General features: G+C 41.6%; 1 protein-coding gene and 1 long non-coding RNA gene across 2 annotated transcripts; one reads left to right on the top strand and one right to left on the bottom strand.

Annotated features, from left to right (window-relative positions):
• The first annotated feature begins 848 nt into the window (after nt 1–848).
• Nucleotides 849–2,892, top strand: LOC139066128 (uncharacterized). The gene is made up of 3 exons (XR_011519098.1): nt 849–1,419; nt 1,610–1,689; nt 1,827–2,892. It is a non-coding gene; the product is annotated as an uncharacterized lncRNA (long non-coding RNA).
• A 1,136-nt stretch (nt 2,893–4,028) lies between these two features.
• Nucleotides 4,029–18,501, bottom strand: LOC107376911 (N-acylneuraminate cytidylyltransferase). Its single transcript, XM_015946240.3, has 8 exons — nt 18,143–18,501; nt 16,660–16,802; nt 16,420–16,575; nt 13,568–13,704; nt 13,381–13,475; nt 13,092–13,251; nt 12,854–13,019; nt 4,029–8,220 (listed from the first exon to the last, which is right to left on the bottom strand). The coding sequence occupies exons 1-8, from the start codon at nt 18,346–18,348 to the stop codon at nt 8,006–8,008; spliced, it is 1,278 nt and encodes a 425-aa protein (XP_015801726.1). The 5' UTR covers nt 18,349–18,501; the 3' UTR covers nt 4,029–8,005.
• Nucleotides 18,502–23,251: the final 4,750 nt, after the last annotated feature.

Here is a 23,251-nt window from a genome sequence, read left to right as displayed (position 1 = left end):
GAAAAGTGAGGGAACAATACCGGAAGAGAGGGAGGAGTGGATTATGGCGGTTATGAGAGGGAGAAGGGAGGTGAGACATGTTTTAACCAAAACTGTAGGGAGGGGGTCGAGACAGCATATAAGAATTAATTAGCAACATGAAGAAGAGCTAGAAGACCTGAGACTGCAGCTCCAAGAACTTTATAGTTCTGAGGTCCAGCTCGGTTCTGAAGGGAGTTCACCAGAGCCACAAACATCTGTGGACAGTCTAGAGACAGATCCTAGTGAGGACAGTCAGATGGACACAGATGTTTGTCCTCTGACTGAAATCTGTCAGGAAGAGTTAGAACTGGTTGGATCTGACATAGGTTTCCATAGTAACGACTCTCCTCCTGTCCACCAACGTTCAGACGCCAGGAGTATGTCTGTGTGAAGATCCTTTAAAAAGATTATGACTCCGGCTTAACAACGGAAACACGAATATGTCTAATTAACAGGTCATGTGACTGGTGGAACCAACTCCCCTTATGAAAAAATGGGGCTGCAGGCTTGTCTATTATTAAAATAAATATTTTTTATCTTGCTTCATTGTTCATACGTATCATGAAGAGCCTTAAGATGTGATGGAAAATTAAGCTACGGCTTCAAACCATTTGTTTCAGATTAACCACACACACACACACACACACACACCCATTTTGAGTAGGAGAAATCAGGGCTAATCTATGGAAGCCTGTCGCCGCCACATCATAAATAAATAAAAGGTCACATTTAATGTTATAATAAGGAGTTTGTTTATTGTTGATACATGGAACAACATCCAGAACCTTTGGGTCAAATAAAAACAATACATAGAGAAAGTATGGCTGCTTTCACACATTTCAGTGTGTCGGAGCAATTGTGGAAAGTTTAATATAATAAAAAGGTTTGCTGTTCCTGATGCTGCTGGGGTTCAGCTCGTTTTTCATTCTTGTTTTCCTTTTATTGCGGTGATAGCGATCGTTTCCTTATGAGGTTGTGGTGAAAATAAAAGAAGGTAAATCATCAGTGATGAGAAAAACAGAAAGGCTAAATGAATGTTGATAAGGTGTCCTTTACCATTCGTCTGTTTGTGTCCGTTAACCATGAACAGCTATCGTAGGATAAGCGCCGCCTTTTAATGACTTTGTTTCTGCCTTTAATGGTACGATGTGGCTGAAGGTCATTTGGATAGAACTCAGATAAGACCCGAGGAGAAACAAGGAAGTTCATAAACACACACACACACACACACACACACACACACACACTAATAGATAGATCTTAAATGATGGGGGTTGTTGTTCAATTCAACTTTATTAATCTCAGAGGGAAATTCAATTGTTTCAGTACACACAATTCCAAGACAAGAACTGTTGACTGTGGTCATTCGCAACACGAGTCGCGCTACCGTTAACACAGGTGTGCTCTCGTCTATTAGATTTTATGCACATTTATTTCATTGTGAGTTTTTTTCTACTTTTTATGGTTGCTTTAGTTTTGTTTGATGTTACATGCTCATCTGTTGTTCATCTAGACTTTTTATCTGTTGTTTTTATTTATTTTTGTATTTCAGGTTTTTACTACTGTATTTTTCCTTTTTTTTTTTTAGGATTTTTCTTCCGTCACCTTTGTTCTGAGTGGGCTTTATTCTTGGATTTAGTAGTAATTGATTTTCTGCCTGTTACAGATGTGAGTTCACGTCAGCTCTTTTTAACTTTCAGACCTTTTTCTGCATGTATCCTGAAGATTTATTTCTTTTTGTAGTAATTTTCAAGCTGACATCTTTTTCTCTTATGTGTTCTTCTTTCGTGATTACAACCCCCCAGGCGCGTCACAACACACATTCACACGTTGGTGGGGATGAGCTACGATGTAGCCACAGCTGCCCTGGGGCACACTGACAGAGGCGAGGCTGCCGAGCACTGGCACCAATGGTCCCTCCGACCACCAGCAGCTGGCCATGGATAATGTCTTGCCCAAGGACACAACAGCAACATTCTCTGATCAGAGCCGGGCTCGAACCTGCAACCTTCCGATCACTGGACAACCCACTCTACCACCTGAGCTACTGCGGTCCCACAATATTGTAATATTGATTCTTCTCTATGGTTGTAGATGCTTAGTACCTTGAAGCTTTCTTTCTGTCGTTTTCAGCGTGTTTCTGTTTAAACTGTGTGATCAGTTTTGTTCCCATGGTACCTGGTACTCTGTACTCCTCTGTTCAGCAGTAAAGTAATAAAGAGAGCTACTTAAGGAATAAAAACCAAACAAAAACAAAAGAGAAGTGAAATATTAAATTGTGTATCCACCCTAACAACTCTTAACAACCACCCGGGCAGCAGGCCTTCTCCAAAGGAATGGTTCCCAAACTGGGGTCCAGGAGACCCTAGGGGGGTCCCCACACTGTTCTGTGTTTGTGAGTTTAGGAGGATTATATTTGTAATAATTACATTTCTAAGGTCCTAATAACTCGCCCTGCTGTATAATCAAATACCTGCACCAACGTTTTTACTTTTTATTAAGTTTATAAATGATCACAAATGTTTCTATGCTCGTCTTGGACATCGGGGATCCTCAAGGAAAAAAACGTTGGGAATCACTGTGAATCCTCCTGCACCACTCCATCTACATCCCTACTCTGATTTCATCCACAGCTGACAGACTCAGCTCCGCCTTATTCCGGCTGCTACATTACGTTCGACCACGCAGAATAGTAGGGTGGCTTACCGAGCATCAATAAGCACCTCACAGGTTGTTCCACTCGTGTGTTTAAAGGAAACATCAGCGACTCCCGAGAGGCTCAGATTGAACTGTGGACCATGATACTCGACTTACATGTTTGTTTTAGTCACATATATGAAGTTGTTTCCTGGTCAAAGTGCCATAAAAACAAAAGTGTGTGAGAAGCAGCAGTGATGCTGGTCAGCTCCTGCCTCTGCAGATGTTTGTCCAATACTCCTCTCTGGTGGAGGTTCAGTAAAACACGCCTCTGACATAAATCTTAGCGGAGATCAAAATGATTTTTATAAAGTGCAAAAAAAGCTCTGGATGATTTTTTTGGGTCAAATCTTTGGATGGAAGCTTATGGGACAAAGCAGATCATTCATTTCACATACAACTCTGGTAAAGCTTTTATTTGGGTGGAGCATTTCTCCTCTTTAACTACACCACTGTTGTGTTCTACACGAGCAGAGAGCCGGATTTGTCACCTTCACAAGGATCTGTGGGAAGATGACCACAGCTGACCCAAACCGCATTATTCTTCCACGTGAGTCCTGCATTTGTTTGTGTTCCCAGCATCAGCCTGCCATGTTTGTCCCTTCAGGGAGAAGACCTGAAGAGAAGCTGGTAGAGAAGCAGCATCATCCTGGTTTGGTAGGCCATCCTTTATGTAAAATATAATCTGGCCACGACCCAAAGAGCTCGGTTGAGGTGGAATCTACGGTTGTCTTTCACACCGTCTCTGCTATAGGATCCATCAGAGCAACGGACATGACGTATTATATTCATACAAACAGAAATCGGTCACCAGAACATTCCACCATACACTGACAAAGAAGCAAATACATCATTTTTCTAAATAAAGGATGTAAGTACCTCTATCTGCTCTCGTCTCAAAGAAAAGCTCAAGTCTAAACCATCCGAAGTTGATGCCAAAGCGTTCCCGAGCCAACACCATGTTTGTAGTTTTTCTCTGCCACAGCTCTGGGGCTAATGTCTCTCTACAAACACAGACCCCTGTGATTGGCCCCTTCTAAAACTGCTCAGGCCTCAGTGGACCTGCTGAGGCTACGATGGAGCATCATTCAACAAGGTTCAACAAGGTTCCCAAAATTTTGAATTTAGCCTGAATAAAGAATCTCAAGGAGACGGTGACATTGACATTTGGTACAAGACGATTAGCAGTGGAGGAAATACAATCACCAAGGTTGTTTCAAAAGGTAAATCTGCTCCCCACATAAAGAAAATAAAAATGAAGTATTTTCAGTATCATTATTTTCCTAATAAAAACACAAGACCAAAACTAATCCAATTATTTCAATTTATTAAAAACTATTTTCATGATTAACATTTAAAATGTGAAACAAAGAAGTCGTATAATTCTAATAATGTATACATCTAAACATCTAACACACCTAAGAGGTTAGAGCAAAGGCCTGAAAAGCATCTGTGCATCCCCACACATGACTTTATAACACTGATCATTACCAAGCCATTCTTATTAACCAACCATGCCCATACTGAAGTCTGCATGTTGACAGCATGTATACTCAGTACAGTCCATTTTATAATTATACAGGCATTTATCTTCAAAATTACATACATAATCGTAATGCTTAGAATCAAATTTAATGTTTTAATGCATCTTAAAGCAACTTTTCAGGTGTGTATGATTTTTATAAGTCTGTAAATGTGATAGTCTGATCCTATTCTGTGATGTAAATATCAGTTTTCTTTCCTAGACCCACCAATAGCGTTCGACAATGCTAATCACAGCCTGCCAAAAAAACCCTCTGAGACCGACAAAGAATTGACCTAGACCCGCTATTCAGTGAAGCAGATCTCCACGTTCAACTCGGATGTCAAACAGCTGCAGAGTTGGCAACATTTCTTATGGACAGTAAGTCTTTAAAATGTGCCCTCTGAGAAAACAGGATTTCTGCTTTAAAGGTGTGGAACACTTGTTTAATCAATACATCTGCAGAGGTCTCAAGTTCGAACACCTTGTGTACTATGAGCAAAAACAGTGGTACACCACTTCCAGGAACTAGAAGTGAGCCACATCACAGCTGACCTTCAGACAGCAGGACCTGGAGTCTTTATTCCCGATATTGGGACATCCCGTCTCAGACTGGATACCTCTACCACTGACTTGCAACGTGGACGTTTTCTCTCTACAAATAACACAAGGCTGGAGGAGTTCTGCTGAGTGGTGGTGGTGCTAATGCTAACAGTTAGCTTCTACTAGTTTGCCGTTTCCTGGACTTTAAACCATTAACAACCTTCCCCCGCCGTGATTCAAGATGGGTGAGTCCATTGTAACGTCCAAAAGGGTCAATTTTCACCTATATGTTGATCAACATAATAACCTTTCATCTACAGAAATAAATCCACTTTGTGTTTGGCCTTCTAAATCCAGAAGGTTCTGCTCAGTGTGTGTTTACATAACATGAAGACAAAACATTCAAACAAGCAGTATCACCCAAGGTTCTTGCACTCACTCTGTGAACACCAGACGTCAACATTCTTCACTCTGAATAAGTGAAGACTCCACAATTTTATAGTTATAAGTTAAATAATCATATATGATGAATGAACAAGATGTTTAAATCAAATGTTTGAATAATCTGTGCTTAAATCAATGAATTTAAAATTAATATTGTTCTTACAATGATCCATTTATATCACAAATTAGTATGTGTTTAACAAGTTAATCATTGTTTACACTCATACACATTACAATAAGATACATGTTACGGTTAAAAACATTTTTGTATCTGAAGGAAGGCGTGGCTTTCTGAGGGATGTTGGTGTAACGTGATGAAGGAGCTGTTCCAGCCAAGATTATTTCATCTTTTCCACAGTCCCTTTGACGCAGTGCCAGAGTGCATGAAACAGCCTCAAGGTCAAGCAGTCACTTCTAAACTGTTTACATTCCAGCGATGAAGACAGAAGATGAAGACTGCTTTCCTTTGTTTTATTAAAAAACCAAAGAACTCTATTTTCAATAAAAGCTAATCAAAACAACGGTTAGTCAATAATAACCATGTGACCGATCTGTGAAATCACAATGTTATGATTCATGTTTTAATAAGTAAATGACTTATTCTAGCCACTAGACACGCTGATACTAAGGTAAATAATCACGACACATTGCTGCCGCAAAACCAATCAGAACCTTCATGTCTGAAGCGTGGCAGAGTCTCTGTGGTGTTTATTTAATCTGTCAGCTGTGATTCGTCCAGAATCATAAACATCAAGATTAATAAAACAGCGCAACGCCATTTTAAGTTAAGTATTCAGCCAGATCTCGAGATCCCCTGAAGTTCATCGCATGTTAAGTGAAGTATGGACCGGCCGTCTATACTTTTCTTTTTAAGCTAGAACTGCCAAGCTGGGAAATCCTGTCGTTGTTACCAACAAAACAACGGTTCCTTCAGAATAAAAACTGAACTCGCTGACCCAAAGGGGGGGTCCCTTTGACGCTGTGAAACACCTGTCGCTTTTTACCTGGAGACTATGCAAAGACTGGTTTGCCGTGCTGTCAACGCCGTTTCATCGGCTCCAGTACCAGAGGAGGGTCCGTGGACCTGGCATCCTGATCTATACGGGAGTCTCACTGAAGGGAATGTAGATGCGACAAATGGCGTCTCATGTGTTTATGACCACGGTTCAAACGTTGATCAGTTAGGAGCAAAACATTATCTCCCACTCAGACTCGCTTCTCCAGAACGGAGGTTCTGAACTGACATCGCACCAACACACACACTTCACCTCACATTCCATTCCACGAGCATTCATCATTAGAGAGTTAGTTCTGTTAAACTGTTTAAAATCATTAAGATAATAAATTTTCTTAAACGTTTGGAAGTCTCTCTCTCTTCTCGTCTCTCAGTTCATGCAAAGTGTTTATTTAAATTTCCCTGTAATAAAAAGAACCAATCTTTTGATTAAATATCCCTGTGTCCATTAGATGGGGTCCATACTAGATATGGACCTTTAATGTCTATGGTCATTTAATTAAATTGTAACTCTTTAACCATTACATTGGTAAATACTCAGAAACGTGTCAAATTCTGATTTGCCAAACTTGGCCAGAAATCAGAACAAAGTAGTTAAAAAAAGAAACAAGAATGACATCCGGAGTAATTCAATTTCCAACTGAGCCTCGATTCGGCCAAATCGGGAAAGAAGCCTCTTTTGAAACCATCTCCTTCGACCTTAAGTCAAAACCTTTCTGCGACGCTGCAAGTGAATACAGACACAACAGCTCTTTTCAGAGCTACTTCAGCTCTCAGACATCCACCTTGGACACCTCATCTGCAGACCCCAAGTTGCATCTCATGGCCGGGGAAGCTGAACTCTGAGGAAGCTACGAATCTCTGAGTATCGTGGTTTCGACGTCCGGTGACCTCACCACTCTGACCGCAACCCTCCGGACCGCCGGGAGCAACTCATACCAGGGTATCGTAAGCCTGCATACTGGAGTCTGATGAGGTTTATAAATAAACAACTCTGTTGTTTAAAACAAACAACAAATTCTTTTACACCCAGATTTCACAATTTCTCTCAGACACAAAGATTGGTTGCTACAACATCTAGCTTCCATCACAGCACTTCACATCCTCCACACCACGTCTCATTATTCATATCTTGCCATGTATCATTATTTAGAAAAAATAAATTAATTAATTGAATAAACTATATACTTGACTCTGTCTGAATTAATACGAAGTGTGTTTATGATCTCTGAATAAGCAAAGAACCCTAGAATCTTCTGATTAAACATTCAAAGATCAATCAGATTGATATTTCATATTTGTATGGAATATCACATCTTACTGGTCATAATTAATATGTATTAATTGCTACTACATGAATGTTAAGTGACAGTGTCATGTAGATCTGTCAGGATTTTCTAATCCTAGAGTTTGACCGTCTATTTTCTATCAGAAGCTAAAGCAGGAGATAGGTGTAGGAGACTATTTTCATGTTCAGCCTGCATGAAACACTCATATGAGAAATAATCATTAAACATGGGTTTTCAGTGTTCCACACCTTTAAGGTCTTAATATTTGTAGAAACTATTTCATGACTTTAGGACAGATTTATCTCAGGTTTCTGAGAAAAGTTCATTAGAACTGAAAATGGTCTGAGGATTGCACGCGTAGCTTATTTGGCCACATGTATCTTCATAACCTGGAGTCTGAAAGAGGTGAAGAGGATAGAAAATGTCATGCAATAATATGAATTTACATTTACGGTTTTCTTTAATATTTATACTCTAGAAGTTGTTGCGGTCGATTCGGTCCTGCTTCATCTGAGACTTTGCCTTTTGTTTCTGCAGAAGAACGTGTTCAGCAAACTCCTTCACAGCTCCCGCCCCGCCGAGGAGGCGGCAGGTGTACTTGGCGGCATCAGAGGCATCTTTACAAGCGTCTGCAGGAACTGCACTCAAACCTGCCAGCTTCAAACAGCTGGCATCTGCTGTTTCGTTACCTGGGAGGAGACATAGAAAATTATTTACATTCAGATGTTAACTGTTCCAGGATGAGGACACACCCATGCTAACTGAGTGAGACAGCTGCACACCAGCATGTCTAGAAGAGATGTCCTGAGTAAGAAGGGCTAGGTACTCTCTACAGTAAGTTCTGGGTTTGTCAGAGGGTCCAGACGCGATACTGTGACGTTGGACGCAAATAAACTCAACGTGTTCCTCTTTCCAACAGGGAACTATTTGACTGTAATTGTATCTGTCCACACTAAAATTATATTTAAAGAGACTTTAAGGGAGTTTTGAATTTTTAGGCTCGCGATTGCCCCCTCAGGCCAAAAGCGTAACGGCAGCTTCAATAGGAGGCTCGTGCATGAGGCGCGCATGCTGTACGTGCACACTCCTTAACGAAAATAACAGCTGAGAGAGACAGCTCCTTGTGTGTGTGTGTGTGTGTGTGGCCCGGAGGACAGAGGTCAGGAGAACGCGCAGCTAATTAATTAAATAATTTGGTTCTGTACCTTTCTCTTCAGCACAGCCGACAAAGGTTTATGATGGGTCAGTCCTCCTGCATGCTCAGATCATTCCATTCCGTTGCTTGAAAAATTGTTCCAAAAAAAGTTGAACCCACATCTTTTTTATCTGTGAATTCAATGCCGTTCGGCGAGTCTCAAATAAAAATTTGGGCATCTTACTGTAAAAAAATATACCGTTAATGTAAAAAATAAACTCTAAATAAAGTATGTTCACATCCAGAATCAAACCCAGGACTTCTGCACAAGAGTCCGACGTTTTACTAGGTGAGCTAAAGCACCAGTGACGTCTTTTGTATCTGTAACATTTATATTCCTGATGACAGCTGAAACAACATTCAAAGAACAGTTCGGAGCGAAAATGGCTATTTTGTTGCTAATTTGCAGGAAATATCTAGAAGAAAGTAGCTAAGTGTCCTCAGAAATGTAGCTAGGTTTGTCACTAGGCGTTAGGAACTGCGACAAAGTGGCACTGCCTCTCTCTCTGCTGCTAAAGCTACTGATAGCAAATGCTACGGGCTATGCCTGAGCGTGAACGTGCATGAAGCAGCCTGCTCGACCCGAGCATCTCTCTTTTTCTGTGATTTTACAGAAAAACAGGCAATCGCAGTAAAAATGCCAGGGCTCATTCTACAGGACCAGGGCATTGCAGGAGAATGTATGAAGAAGACATTTATTATTTCTATACATGTTTTGGCTGTCAAACTTCCATGATGCCCCTTTAATATCTCAATATTTACACTTTAAATGTGTATTTTAGGAAAGGATCTTCAAGCCATTTCTCCATCTTCTTCTCAAAATCCCCACACAGCAATGAATTATGGGTAATACATTTTGGATGAAGAAAGCAGAAGGGGAAGGACCAAGGTCCCCACTCTAGAATTGGGACACCCTATGCATTAGCAACACTGGAAGGGAACGCACATGTGAGGAACTCAAGGGTGGAGGTGTTGGGCCTGAAACACTCCTGGTGAGAAGACCGATGGAGGGTAGAACGCACCTGTTACGTTAGATGACGCTTACGCAGCTGGTGGAAGGTTGGCTTATTCAAGATGTTGGTGTCTTCCAAATTCCATTGGCTATCTGATGTTCCCATCAGCAGCACACTGCACCGTGATTGGTTCAGTTTCCAAACTTAATAAAAGCGTTGGTACCAGTTGGATCAGTAAGATGTCGATCAAAGATTGAAGCAGATGTGAGGATGCCAACAGATATTAGGGTGATGAAGAGATGCATCTCAAGGTACTTTAGGATGTTTACAGTGGTGGCGGTATTAGCCGTGTTTCCAGTGTCGGGACTTCAGGGTAAATTCTGGCACGGGGAAATGAGATGTCCCAGTCCCCTCAGCAGTTGTCTTTACACAGACGTCAGCATATCAGAACTGCTTCAGCAGTGAGCGATGTCACTGGTCAGTGCCAAAAAGCACCCACAGTGACATCAATAACATTAAAATTTTATTCTGTTTAAGTACAGCATCATTTAATCCATTCAGAGGACGAGAGCAGCTGCGTGACATGAAACGTGTCGTTCAACGACCACAAGAAGCTCCATTTTTCATGACGCTCTGTGAGACAACAAACCCCGTGAATAGCGTGGTTGTAGAGGAATTCTGTCGTGTTTGTCGGGAGTTCACCAACGGTGATTTTAAAGCACTCAGATATTTTCTTTTGCTTCCATTCTGCTTCACAAGCAACTCTTCTAATGGCGGTGGTTTTGGATGGCGTCTGCTGACGTCACTTCCTACTGTGTTACAACCAATCAGCAGGGGTTAACCAAAAGTTCTGCTCAGCTACTCCACCGGGCCTTTCCGAGTCCCTACCGCTCTTCAGGTACTCTGAAAGTTCCTGAAAATGGCCGTTGGGCCGGTGGTGGAGTGGAGACACACATGCCGGGAGGTCCCTGTAAAACTACCCTGAAGTTCTGATAATGGAATCACGTCTATAGTGTCGGACTACGGAAGTGAGACTCGTTTGATTTGAGGACATTAGTTTGACCCTTGTGGACATAAAAAGAGTTTATATTTGAGATTTCTCTGTTCTGTGAGTGACAGAAGGCTTTGAACAGTGGGCTGGACGTTATTTTACATTTCGGAGGGTTTTGATGAAAGCTTTTACCGTGTCTACAGTTATGGCGGTCTCATGGGAATCCTAGCTCTCTGATACATAGAGCGTTGCAAAAATGACACAGATTTAACCTAGACTAGTTCAGACACATAAAAAATATCACTCTTAAAAAAAAGGTCAGTGAAGGACTTGGCCAATCATCCAAGACCGATAAATTTATCCGATCACCCAACCTTACCGAGTGGCATGCAGAAGCAATCCCAGCACACCATACTGGTCAGAAACCTTCTCCTGGTCCAGAGAAGACACGTACAGTAGACAGTTAACACGACCCACTTAGCAACCCTGTGAGGGTGAAGATCTGGTCCACAGACTGGTTTTGCTAATACTGGATCTAGGGTTGTCACGGTGTGAAAATTTAACTTCACGGTTATTGTGACCAAAATTATCACGGTTTTCGGTATTATCGCGGTATTTTTTTTAAACGCGTTACATTTTCAGGAAACTAAATAAACCCTGTATATCAGGAAAATATTGTCCTCAGTTTGTGTCTAAATGTTGCCTAAAATGTGTTATTTTGTAATTATGTTGTTTATTTGTTTACATTTTCCCCCTTTAGTCTTTAAAATACCAACATTTGCCCATAACTTCTTATTTTATGTCTGTTTGATGTCATCATTTTAACAATATTAGATCAGATGATACTCAGTACTCAAGTAGCCTTCTAATCAGATACTTTTTTACCCTTACTTGAGCAATCCGTATATCAGGAAAATATTGTCCTCGGTTTGTGTCCTTCCAGTAAGCGTTGCAGATGTGGGAAAATGTCATCAGGCAGTAATCATTGTTAAATTCATAATTATTCTCGGAGAGAGGCCAACTCTTATCTGCCCCTGGGAGCCCCGTAATGCATAGCGTCATTTCAACATGGGGGTGTCCGCGACACGGTTCTTTGACATTTGTTTGTGTTTGTATAATGGGATGACAGTTTTTGTCTCTGTCACATGACTTGTAAATACTATCTCTGTATGTTTACACTACTTTGTGTCTAACATCAACCTGCCGGAGGGTCTGCAGATGGAAATTAGCCCAAGGCTATAATCTGGCATATTTACATTTATTGAAATGTTCATTAATATGTATTGACCCACTTCCTAAATAAATAAATAAAATAAATAAAATAAATAAATATGCAGGTAGCGGCGCTGCGGCTGCTGTATATAGCGACTCGTTGCATTCTCCCTCAACCCAAATCCTCGGATCACGCATTTTAGCTAAAACGCTAACGTTAGCTTGCCTTGCGTTGACTGTAGAGTTGTGGGTGATGGTCACGCAGATGTGTCATGAGATTTGAAGCGTTGCTGCCTTTCACAGACACTTTTTCTGCACGTGCTGCAAACAGGATAGCCGTCTTCTATAAACTGTCCCTCGGCATTCTTCAAATATCCAAAAAATGCCCGTACTTCCCACTTTGTCTTCTTTGAGGGATAATAAATGTCCTGAGCGCTGCCGTCTCCTCCTTTGGCCATTATTTCAGCTTTAGCTTCAAGAAAGTTTTGGTTGTAAACAACAAAGTGCGCATGTGCCGCCGGCAACTTCAGCAGATGATACGGTGGCTGGTAAGGGTCACCGCGCCGACACCGCAGCCACGGTAACCCACCAAGATAATATAGTTTTTTAAAAAACAAGACGGTTATTATTATTGTCAACTTTTTTACCGGGGTTTACCGCTACACTGGTTACCGTGAGATTCAACATTCACACAGAAGACAACTATCTGGTCACCTTGATTTAAAAACCCGAGTGGACTCTGCCCCTCCACAGGTGCTGACCCGGTGCTGCTGGAGAGGGGGAGGCCCATGCAGCAGTGGCATACTGGGACTTTGGAGGCTAGGTCTGGGAGCCAAATCTCACTTCTTTGTCAATAAAGACTCGGGACATGCTAAACTCATTAATAAATGACTTGTTTCAACACAGGTCTCCACAAGTCTATAGAGGTTCACCACCAGTCTAATATTCTGTTGATGGAGCATCAGATTTACCCATGAAGGCCACATCCTTCCAGTCCATCTTCTTCTTTCTCACAACTGACTGCAGGTCTTTCAGAGGGTCCTCCTCCACCAACATGACCTCACAGCCTGTTACCTTCTTCAGCTTGTCGGCCAACGACTGTGTGACCAGATCATCTCTGGAAATTAGCAGCACCACCTGGAAGAAGGAGGAAGCTCACATGAAGGTCAACAGCTCATCAGTGATGTTTACACAGATGGAAGGTCCCACCTCTACATCGTCTTTCTTCAGCATCCCGATTCCTGTTGTGTCCTTGTAGTGGATGGACACCGTGTCCTCTCCAGATGCAGACAGGGACACCCTTCCATCTGTTAAACATCCAGAAACCTTACAGAACATCAGGGACACCCCACGACCAAAGTAACCATACCTGTGAGAGTGAGAACAAACCTCAGAACATGTGTGACGGGTGGAAACAGCTGGACGTCCACACAGGAGGATTACTGGTTAAAGGTTTTGTGTTGCTCCTACAAGAGTTATTTAAAACCGAGGGTCTCACCTGCGGACCCTCTGCTCTGCTACAGGCCAGTCGATGTCCACATCTATGTCCACGCTGTGCTCTGCCTCCATCTCATGGTAGCCTACCTTACCGCCCTGGACAGTCCCACACCACAACCAGCACGTTACCCAACAAAGAACCAGACAAACAGCATAACCTGTCGGGAGTCACGTGATGAAACAATGACCTGCAGACGCCCCTCGTTCAGGATCAAGTCCCTGGTGGAGATGTAGAAGGAACCGTTCTCATAAAGTTCTCCGTCCCAGTCCTGGCGCCGCGGACGCTTCGCAGGATCCAGATTCAGCGGCTGAGTACATTCAACACCTGGAGGGAGACGGGATCTGTTTGTTTTACATTCTCTGGTTCTGCTTTGGTTTATCTGTACACCTCCCATGGAGACATCCAGAAGGACTCCCTGGCAGAAGCATCAACCCAACACCTGAACTGGTTCTTAGCAACGACTCAACTCTGAGCTCCTCGCCCCATAAGCCACTCAAGCTCTCTATTGATGATGTCATTCTTTTGTTTGGTCCCTAAAACTCATAAGTGAAGGAAGGAAGACCTTTTGGTACTTCCCCAAGCCTTCCCTTTTTAACTCGACTCTTTCCTCACCAGGACAGATCATCACAGCATCCCACTACGCACCCATCAGTCTCCCGCTCCTCCCCCGTCCTCACCCATGAATTAGACTCAGATATCCTTAAACTCCTCTGCCTGGAGCAGTGCCTCATTCCCAAAACAATACCCCTTTTCCGGCCATTCCAGCTGCTTTCCCATCCCAGAGCCAGCTAGAGGCCTCGGCTCACTAAAGCCAAAATAACCACTTCATCCATAAAAGGCAGCCGTGCAATCTGAAGAGTCCCAAACCGGAGCCCCTCTGCTCCTTGGCTCATCTAGGAATTCTGTCAATAAAGAATGTGATCAGTCAATGAGACGGGGTTATCCTGGAGGAGTCCGATCACAAGTTTCTGTACAAAAGATTGTTTTCTTTCTTTCTTCTTTCGATATGAACCAAACTAAACGCAGCCCACAGGACACCACGAGGGACACGGTTCTACATCAAGCCCACAAAACACACAAACAGGGTCGCCACTCTTTTCTTGGAATTATTTTCTGGGAACTTTTTAGCTGCTATAATACGAGTCAAGTTTCACAATAGGGTTGTCACGGTAACCGGTGTAGCGGTAAACCCCGGTAAAAAAGTTGACAATAATGATAACTGTCTTGTTAAAAAAAAACTATATTATCTTGGTGGGTTACCGTGGCTGCGGTGTCGGCGCGGTGACCCTTACCAGCCACCGTATCATCTGCTGAAGTTGCCAGCAGCACATGCGCACTTTGTTGTTTACAACCAAAACTTTCTTGAAGCTAAAGCTGAAATAATGGCCAAAGGAGGAGACGGCAGTGCTCAGGAGGACATTTATTATCCCTCAAAGAAGACAAAGTGGGAAGTACGGGCATCTTTTGGATATTTGAAGAATGCCGAGGGACAGTTGATAGAAGACGGCTATCCTGTTTGCAGCACGTGCAGAAAAAGAGTCTGTGAAAGGCAGCAACGCTTCAAATCTCATGACACATCTGCGTGACCATCACCCACAACTCTACAGTCAACGCAAGGCAAGCTAACGTTAGCGTTTTAGCTAAAATGCGTGATCCGAGGATTTGGGTTGAGGGAGAATGCAACGAGTCGCTATATAAAGCAGCCGCAGCGCCGCTACCTGCATATAAACCGTGTCGCGGACACCCCCATGTTGAAATGACGCTATGCATTACGGGGCTCCCAGGGGCAGATAAGAGTTGGTCTCTCTCCGAGAATAATTATGAATTTAACAACGATTACTGCCTGATGACATTTTCCCACATCTGCAAAGCTCACTGGAAGGACACAAACCGAGGACGATATTTTCCTGATATAGGGTTTATTACTCAAGTAAGGGTAAAAAAGTATCTGATTAGAAGGCTACTTGAGTACTGAGTATCATCTGATCTAATATTGTTAAAATGATGACATCAAACAGACAAAAAATAAGAAGTTATGGGCAAATATTGGTATTTTAAAGACTAAAGGGGAAATAAACAAATAAACATAATTACAAAATAACACACTTTAGACAAAATTTAGACACAAACTGAGGACAATTTTTCCTGATATACAGGGTTTATTTGGTTTCCTGAAAATTTAACATGTTTAAAAAAATGCCGCGAGAATACCGAAAACCGTGATAATTTTGGTCGCAATAACTGTGAGGTTAAATTTTCACACCGTGACAACCCTGCTTCACAACTACTGCTGAGCGACACACCCACACTTTTATCATATCAGGATAAGAAATTGTTGGAGTTGTGCAAAGATTGTTGTCTTTCACAATGCCACCTCTTGAATTTAGAGTCACTAATTCTGGTCCTTTTTAGGAGAAACAGTTCTACGTGGGTTTGACAAAGCGGTAAACGTAACAACAAAGAGAGAGGCAAACACTGGGAAGCAGAACTGTTATAAGGGAATATGCAATTTGATTGGTTGTTAGTGTCACATGGGCGCAGTGCCGGCTAGATGCAGACATGAAGGCAGACCAGCGCCACATCCTAATACCGCTCATCGAAGGCAGCTGAAAACAGACACTCATACGTAAATGTTTAACCAGTTAGCGTTCATCCGCAAGGAGGGGAAATTATTTTCCCGACAACTCAAACGTTTCCAGGACATTTTACTTTTTTCCCATTCCATGTGTTTTTCATTACTGGAGAACTGGTCTATCCTTTTCCAGGTTTTCCAGGATGCGAGGGAATGCTGAAACCTGGTTAAATAAACTCCAGATATCTGTGTGAGAGTAAAAAACTAGTCCAGTGTTCTACTACCAGGACAAAATCCCCTTTGTTACTCCTGAATCTAAAATTCAACAAGCTAGAAGACATCCTCAGGTCCTCCTTTTCCACCAACAGGGATCATCTGGTCATCCCGTCAGCAACCTTTAGCGTTGCACGAAGACGCCGACCCTAACAACATCCAGAGCTTATAGAAATGATAGATTTCTGACTCACTTCCCTTCTTCACCTCCTTCCAGCGGAACTGGTGTCTCCGCACCACCGAGAAGACGGAGTCGTAGCCGTCCTCTAGGATCTTCTTTAAGGCCCCCTTAAGGTGAGACGGGTGTAGACATGGAGACGTAGCCTGGATGTTACACACCACGTCCACATCTGTTGGACGTGAACAGACGTGGCTCACCAGACTACTCTAATCCCGAGCTGGGATGCTCCTCGTACCCTGTGTGCTTCTCCTACCTGTGTTATTCCTGAGAAACTCCTGGATGGTCTCCAGAGACGTGGAGCAGTCCCTGGAGACTTCAGGACTTCTCCGGTGAACTTTGGCGCCCCAGGACTTTGCCACGTTTTCAATCTCGTCGTGGTCCGTCGACACCCACACACTGAGAAAACAAAAATACTTTAACCACTGAAGTTTTAATGAAATATCTTATGGAATAATCCACGGAGTCCTGAAGGACTATGATAGAAATGAAAACCAGACGTTTCCAACCTCACTTACTGAAGCTGCTCTCTCCTCTTTGCTGTCCGATCTGTGCACGCTCCAAGTGTCCGCACATGATGGAGCTCCAATGCAGACCAATTCAATCATTATTCAGCCTATTTATGTAAATGCTTTTCAAATAATCTGTCTTTACATACAACAAGCTCAGCCTTTAATAACACAAAACCTTTTGTCTGCTCTTCGGGAAATACCTCAATAACACTCCATCAGACACGAGTGCCTCATCATCGTCACAACTCTTTGTACAAGAATGGGTAAAATACCAATAACACAAACTTAACTTCATCTCAAAACCCACTCATGAAGACCTTATTCACTATGACACTCTGGTGCTCCGTGCTAAGCCCAGACAGCATCCTTATGGAGCGGTTCGTGAGAAAACAAACACGGTGTATCGTCTTAGGTGTGTCTTTATTTGTGGTTAAGAGACAAACGCAAAGCTGACTCTGTCCTAACGATCGTCTACATCCTCTCTGATGTAACTGTGCAAACAAGCTGGAACCGGACTTGATGCTTTCATCCTCGCCCTTCCAAGCAGCCGGACCTTGTTGTAAACATTTACACTGAACGGACTGAGTTTTCAGGTCTTTCCAGATCTTAATGTTAATCCTGTTACCAACCCACTGGTGTATGTCAGATGTGTTGGAGCAGGGAAACGACTAAAACATGCAGGATGGTGGTCCTACAGGAGCAGGATTGGACACCACAGTTTGTTTTTTTTTGTTTGCTGAGCTTTAACTTTGACCTTTCACCCTAAAGTCAACAGTTCTGCGCCAGCACGTGACAACTTACTAAACAAAAACATATCCTGGAGCTTTGTTACCGAACAACTAAAGCAAAAACACAGTTTATTGGCTTATAAAGCTGCATTTATAGAACAAAAACAAAAAGACTAGATCAGAAACCATCTTATAACTGTTTAGCACAGATGATTGGGGCAACGCAGGTTGCCTCATGATCGGAGGGTCATGGGTTCGATTCCAGCTCCCGCCAGGGGTATCCTGCTGTTGTGTCCCTGGGCAAGGCACTTCACCCAACTTGCCTTAGTGGTGGTCAGATGGGCCGACGGCGCCAAATGTCAGACCTCTGTCAGACCTCCCTAGCGCGGCTGTGAATACAAGTAGCTTACCATCACTAGCAGTGTGTGAATGTGAGAGTGTGTGAAAGCGTCAAGCGCTATATAAGTTCAATGCGTTATTATTCCTCCTGTCCATGTACCTATCAAACATCTCTGCGTCAGCAGCAGCTCTCAGCACCCACGCCAGGAGGGGAACACCAGCTAACTTCTTGATGTTCTTCAGGGGGATGCCTTTGCTTCCTCCCCTGGCCAGAACCAGAGCAGCTACGTGTCTCCTGGGCTTCTTGGAGCTGGTCCCCACCGGCGGGCCGTTTTCATCCTCGAGGTCTCGTTTCGTCGCACCCATGAGGTCGTTAAAGTTTCAGAGACTTTCTCAGAAGTCTTCGTGTAGAAGCAAACCTGACACGGTTAGCTTTGCATCTGAAATGTATGAACAACAAACTAGTACCTCCTCCTACAGCTGCTGCCTCTTCTTCTGTTTTTAATGGCGGCGGTTGACAAACACGTTTTAGATGAATTACCGCCACCTACTGACGACTTGGAGGACTGACCAGAAAAAAACATGAATACATGAAAAGTTGATTTACAAAAACAGATTTTAGCAGAATCACCGAGCTTTATGTTGACGGATGTCACCAGATAAAATATGCTTTTATTTTAAACAAAACCGAGTTTCTGTTTTTCAAATTAACTCTTTATTCATAGACTTAAAATATTCAGCATAAAAAATCTTAAATATGAACAAAATATGATAATCCATAAAAATTAAACTAGTAATGCAAATAATTTTTAACAGTAACACTGACTCAATAGGTGGGTTCTGCTGCCTCCTAGTGACTAAAATAATCTAATCCACTTCGAAACAGCAAGAAAGGACCAAAAAGACACGGCAGTTACAAACATTAGGATATTTGAATTTAAAACAAATGCAAATCTATCAGTTGTACAAATCCTAAAATTATAAATGCTTTCATGCTGAGTCAAAGGCCAAAGCCAATAGGCATGGCTTGTAAGAAAAAATATACAAATGGAAATTAAGTCTCATCCTAGTGTGCAGGCAAGTTCCATAACTTAAGAAAAAACCAAACTTAAAATTAAATAAATTAAAACAAGTTTAAGATTTTATTTTCACCCTTTTTCTTCTTATGACATTTACAGTTAAGTTGGAGTGAAAATAATAATAAAATAAAAATAAAAAGCAGAGCATGGCTTTTGTTTTTGAGTTAGTGATGCAGTTTGTGCTTTTATTCTAGTTTTGGTCTTTTTTTTATTTATTACAATAAAAATAATTAGAAATTAGTTTTTGTCCCCTAAGTTCCAAACTAACAGTAACTTCTAAGCTTTAAAAGATCAGGCTTCATCTTTTATCAAAGTTATTTTTGATCCACTTCCATCCACGAGGCAGGCAGCATGTCTATGTTACGTGTTAGCTGCTATCCCTTTAGTTGTGTTGCACAGTAATAGCTTTGATTGTGTTTGTTTATTTACCATAGCAAAAACAACTTGTGCAACTTGTCCTAAGGCTGATTATCTGCATCACAGGAAGTTCTTCCTATCTCTGAGACTTCTTCAAGTGTTGTTCTTGAATACATTTATTAGTAACATCTATTGTTCATGAGAATCACCGCAGGAGTATGGAGACAACACCAACAATTACACCTCCTAAACATCTCCATTTGCTTTCAGCAGACACTGTGGAGAGTTTCCAGCCTTTAGCCCACAGACAGTTGAGACGGAAGGGTTCCCATCCTACTTCCTGTTAAATGTGAGTCATTTCTTCCCTCTGTCACCTTGTGCTTGCTCAGGATGGAGATGTAAACGGTGTTAGCACTGTATGCATATAGCTTGGCTTTAATTCAGTTCAATTCAAAAATAGTTTATTAATCCCAGAGGGAAATTCAATTGTTTCAGTACACACAATTCTAACTGGTTTAAATAAGCACCTCACTTCAGGTTTTGTTTCCAGCATCAAATAATTAATTACAAATGTTAGGAAAATGGGTAAGAGAAACATAAATCATTGTTTACATGAAGGGGGCGGAGCCAAACCATTGTACTGCAGTCTGCCACTAGGGTGCGCATCTGTTTCTTGTCATGTTGTATTTCTAGTCTAGTTCTATTTCTATGGTCTGGACATGTTGCTTTTTCTTCAGCATTTAATTGATCAGAAGAAATAAAAAAATCTAAATATCGTCAGACATTCGTTTATAATGATAACCATCGCAACAGAAAATCTCAAAATTCACCAATCAACAGTTTCATTTGTTAGAAAAGACGATGGAAACCAAATGTCGACAAACTGGTTCTCCAACTGCATGATTAAGTAAAACAAAATGCACATTTTCCCTTTTCTTTGTGAGTCACTCCTCAGAACCAGGGCCAACTTCTTTCTCCGTCCTCCTCTTTACAGGAAAGAAGACAGACCAAACAAAAGCTTGTACCCATGAAGTCCATTCACAATATCAGAACGCTATTGGCTGAGGAGCACAAACGCGAGTGCGTTCGCTGTGGTTTAAAATAACTTGCAGGTATGTTACCTGACCTGTGCTCTCACCCACTGCTGAGAAAACAGAAAGATTATAAAAGGCAAATATGTAGGTGAAGCACAGGGAGGGAGCGAGGCAGCTGGTGGCGAACAAAAACTTAAGGAACTGAAAGAGGTTGTGTCTCAAAAAGCTCCGGTGATCAGATGTTTGGTTAGATGTTTGGTTCAAATATTGTGTTTTTATTTGAATCTACAGGCTCAAATGTCCCCCAATGCCCTCGTTGTGTCGGTTTACGGAGTCACAAATGTTTCCACTAATGATATTATCTAATTACTCGCCCACATCGAGGAAGTTGACCTTTAAATCAAAGCTCCAGGTGAGTGTTTTGATAGTAATGCTGACAGTTTGATGGAGATGTTTCTGTAGATCAGGCTGAACCGGTGTTCTGTGCTGTCACTTCATCTGTTTCCTTCTGCATTTTGGTTGAACCGGTTTAACTCGAGAGGTTTTCTCGGGACAGATACATACTTTAATGGTTGGGGCGTATTTTCCTTTGAATGCTGTATTTAATATTTTTTAGTTCTTGGTTTCATTTTGTGCCTTGTTCTAGTTGTGTTAATTCAGACATTTTCTGACAGTTTTAGTTTATTTGGTTTGTAACTGTTTTGCCTCATTTTCATCACCATAATGTAATTTTTGTCTTATTTTGTAGTTCTTTTTAATTAAACATAATAAAATAAAAATTATGTAATTAGGTGTGGTTTGCTGTTTACATTATGCCTTTGTGAAATTAACCCTTTTTACCTTCTGTGGACATTCGCATTCTGTTCATGAATGTTGGATTTTTCCTAATTTACATTTTGTCTTAAGTAATAGTTGAATAATGTGTTAAAAACAAGTTAGAGATTTTATGACATTTTCAAAATGTGTTGTGTTCAAATTCTTGGCTACATAGCAAGCGAGTGATCTGATGAGCTTCCTAATGAAGATCCTATCACTCTTTGCTCACCTAAAATGACTTTTCTCGTTTCGGAAGGAGATTCTTAAACACCCAAATGTTTTGTGTATGATAGTCACTGTTATAGGGGTTAATGTCTTTAAATGATTTTGCTCATTTTAAACCAAAACAGAACCTTTTAAAAGGCATTTTAAGATGTGGATTTAAGAGTAAATATTGTGACAGATGGGCTGCAGTGGTTAGAGCTGTTGCCTTGCAGCAAGAAGGTCCTCCTGAGTAAGCTTCCCGGCCTGGGATCTTTCTGCATGGAGTTTGCATGTTCTACCTGTGCATGCGTGGGTTCTCTCCGCGTACTCCGGTTTCCTCCCACAGTCCAAAAACATGACTGTTATGTTGATTGGTCTGTCTAAATTGTCCCCAGGTGTGAGTGCGTGTGTGTGCATGATTGTTTGTCCTGTGTGTTTCTGTGTTGCCCTGCGATGGACTGGCTCTCTGTCCAGGGTGTACCCCGCCTGATCGCCCGTTGACCGCTGGAGATAGGCACCAGCCCCCCCCCCCCCCCCTTCAGAAAATGGATGGATGGATTGTGACAGATGTTATTGACACTGAAGTGAAACAACAATTTCATCAGCATATATCTAAAACCATGAAAGTCATAAGAAGAGGAATTCATTTTATAAAAACCAAAAAAGAAGTGGGTCGAGAACTTAGCCTTGTGGTACACCAGTAATCATTTCAATTATCCCATTAAGGAATATTGACAATTTCTGTTTCAATTTTGTTTCTCAGGGCTGCATGGTGGTGCAGCTGTTAGCACTGTTGCCTCACAGTAAAAAGGCTGCAGGTTCAAAACTTGGCTGAGAGTACTCCAGTTTCCCCCACAGATAACAACATGCCCTATAGGTTAACAATTGTACGTCGCTTTGGATAAAAGCGTCTGCCAAATAATTAAACTTAAACATTTTTTAATTTTTGGGAAAAAATAAAAATACTAATCATGTTAATTTTAAAAAGATAATTTCCAGTCTGGACAGCATGAACTTTTTTAAGACTTAAAAAAAAATTCTATAAACTGCTGCAAGTGACAGTTATTAAAGTAAGTGTAGAATCCAGACTGGTAGCACTGGTTTAAGCATACAATCATACACAAGTGAGAAAACAACGGACCACTGCAGTAACAACAAACCATTAATAAAGTCATCTCTTTTTGTGTTTAACTTGTGATTCTTTGTCATTGCCCCTAACCCTGTTGACTTCTGACCTTTTGGATTTTTGTGTTATTTATAAACTGAAATCCAGTCACATGTTTTCTGCATCAAAGAAAGAACGAGAGAAGAAAGGAGGTTGAGAAAGGAAGGGATTTCTCATCTGCCCAAACTCATCCGACAGCCCTAGCAGCATACCGCTTCCTGCATCGCTCCTTGGCTCCTCCCCCTCCATGGCTCTGTGTCCTGTTGCGTATTTTAACTACTGTGTGCAGAGTTTACGGAACGTTAACACAGCTAATAGTTAATATTTTAAAAGCTACTTTCACATTCATTTAAAATGAATTATTTCTACTTAGTTAATCACGTTATCTATAAAATGAAGATGCATAGAGCCCGAAAATTGTCTTTTGAAAAAAAAAAACTATTAATTTGAATAGAAAAACTTTGCAAATTATTTATAATTAAGCTTGTATTTTAACACCAGAGCAAGAGATCTGAGAGTAAAAAGATTAGGCATTTATTTCAAAATAAAATCATTTGTGTATTTATTGAAATATCTTTTAAAAGGTTTAGAAAAACTCCGACAGGCAGATTGGG

The sequence above is a fragment of the Nothobranchius furzeri genome, chromosome 2 (genome assembly GCF_043380555.1).
Source record: "Nothobranchius furzeri strain GRZ-AD chromosome 2, NfurGRZ-RIMD1, whole genome shotgun sequence".
Taxonomy (NCBI): Eukaryota; Metazoa; Chordata; class Actinopteri; order Cyprinodontiformes; family Nothobranchiidae; genus Nothobranchius; species Nothobranchius furzeri.
The sequence above is the reverse complement of the archived record's forward strand: the minus strand, read 5'-3'. Positions and strand labels throughout refer to the sequence as shown.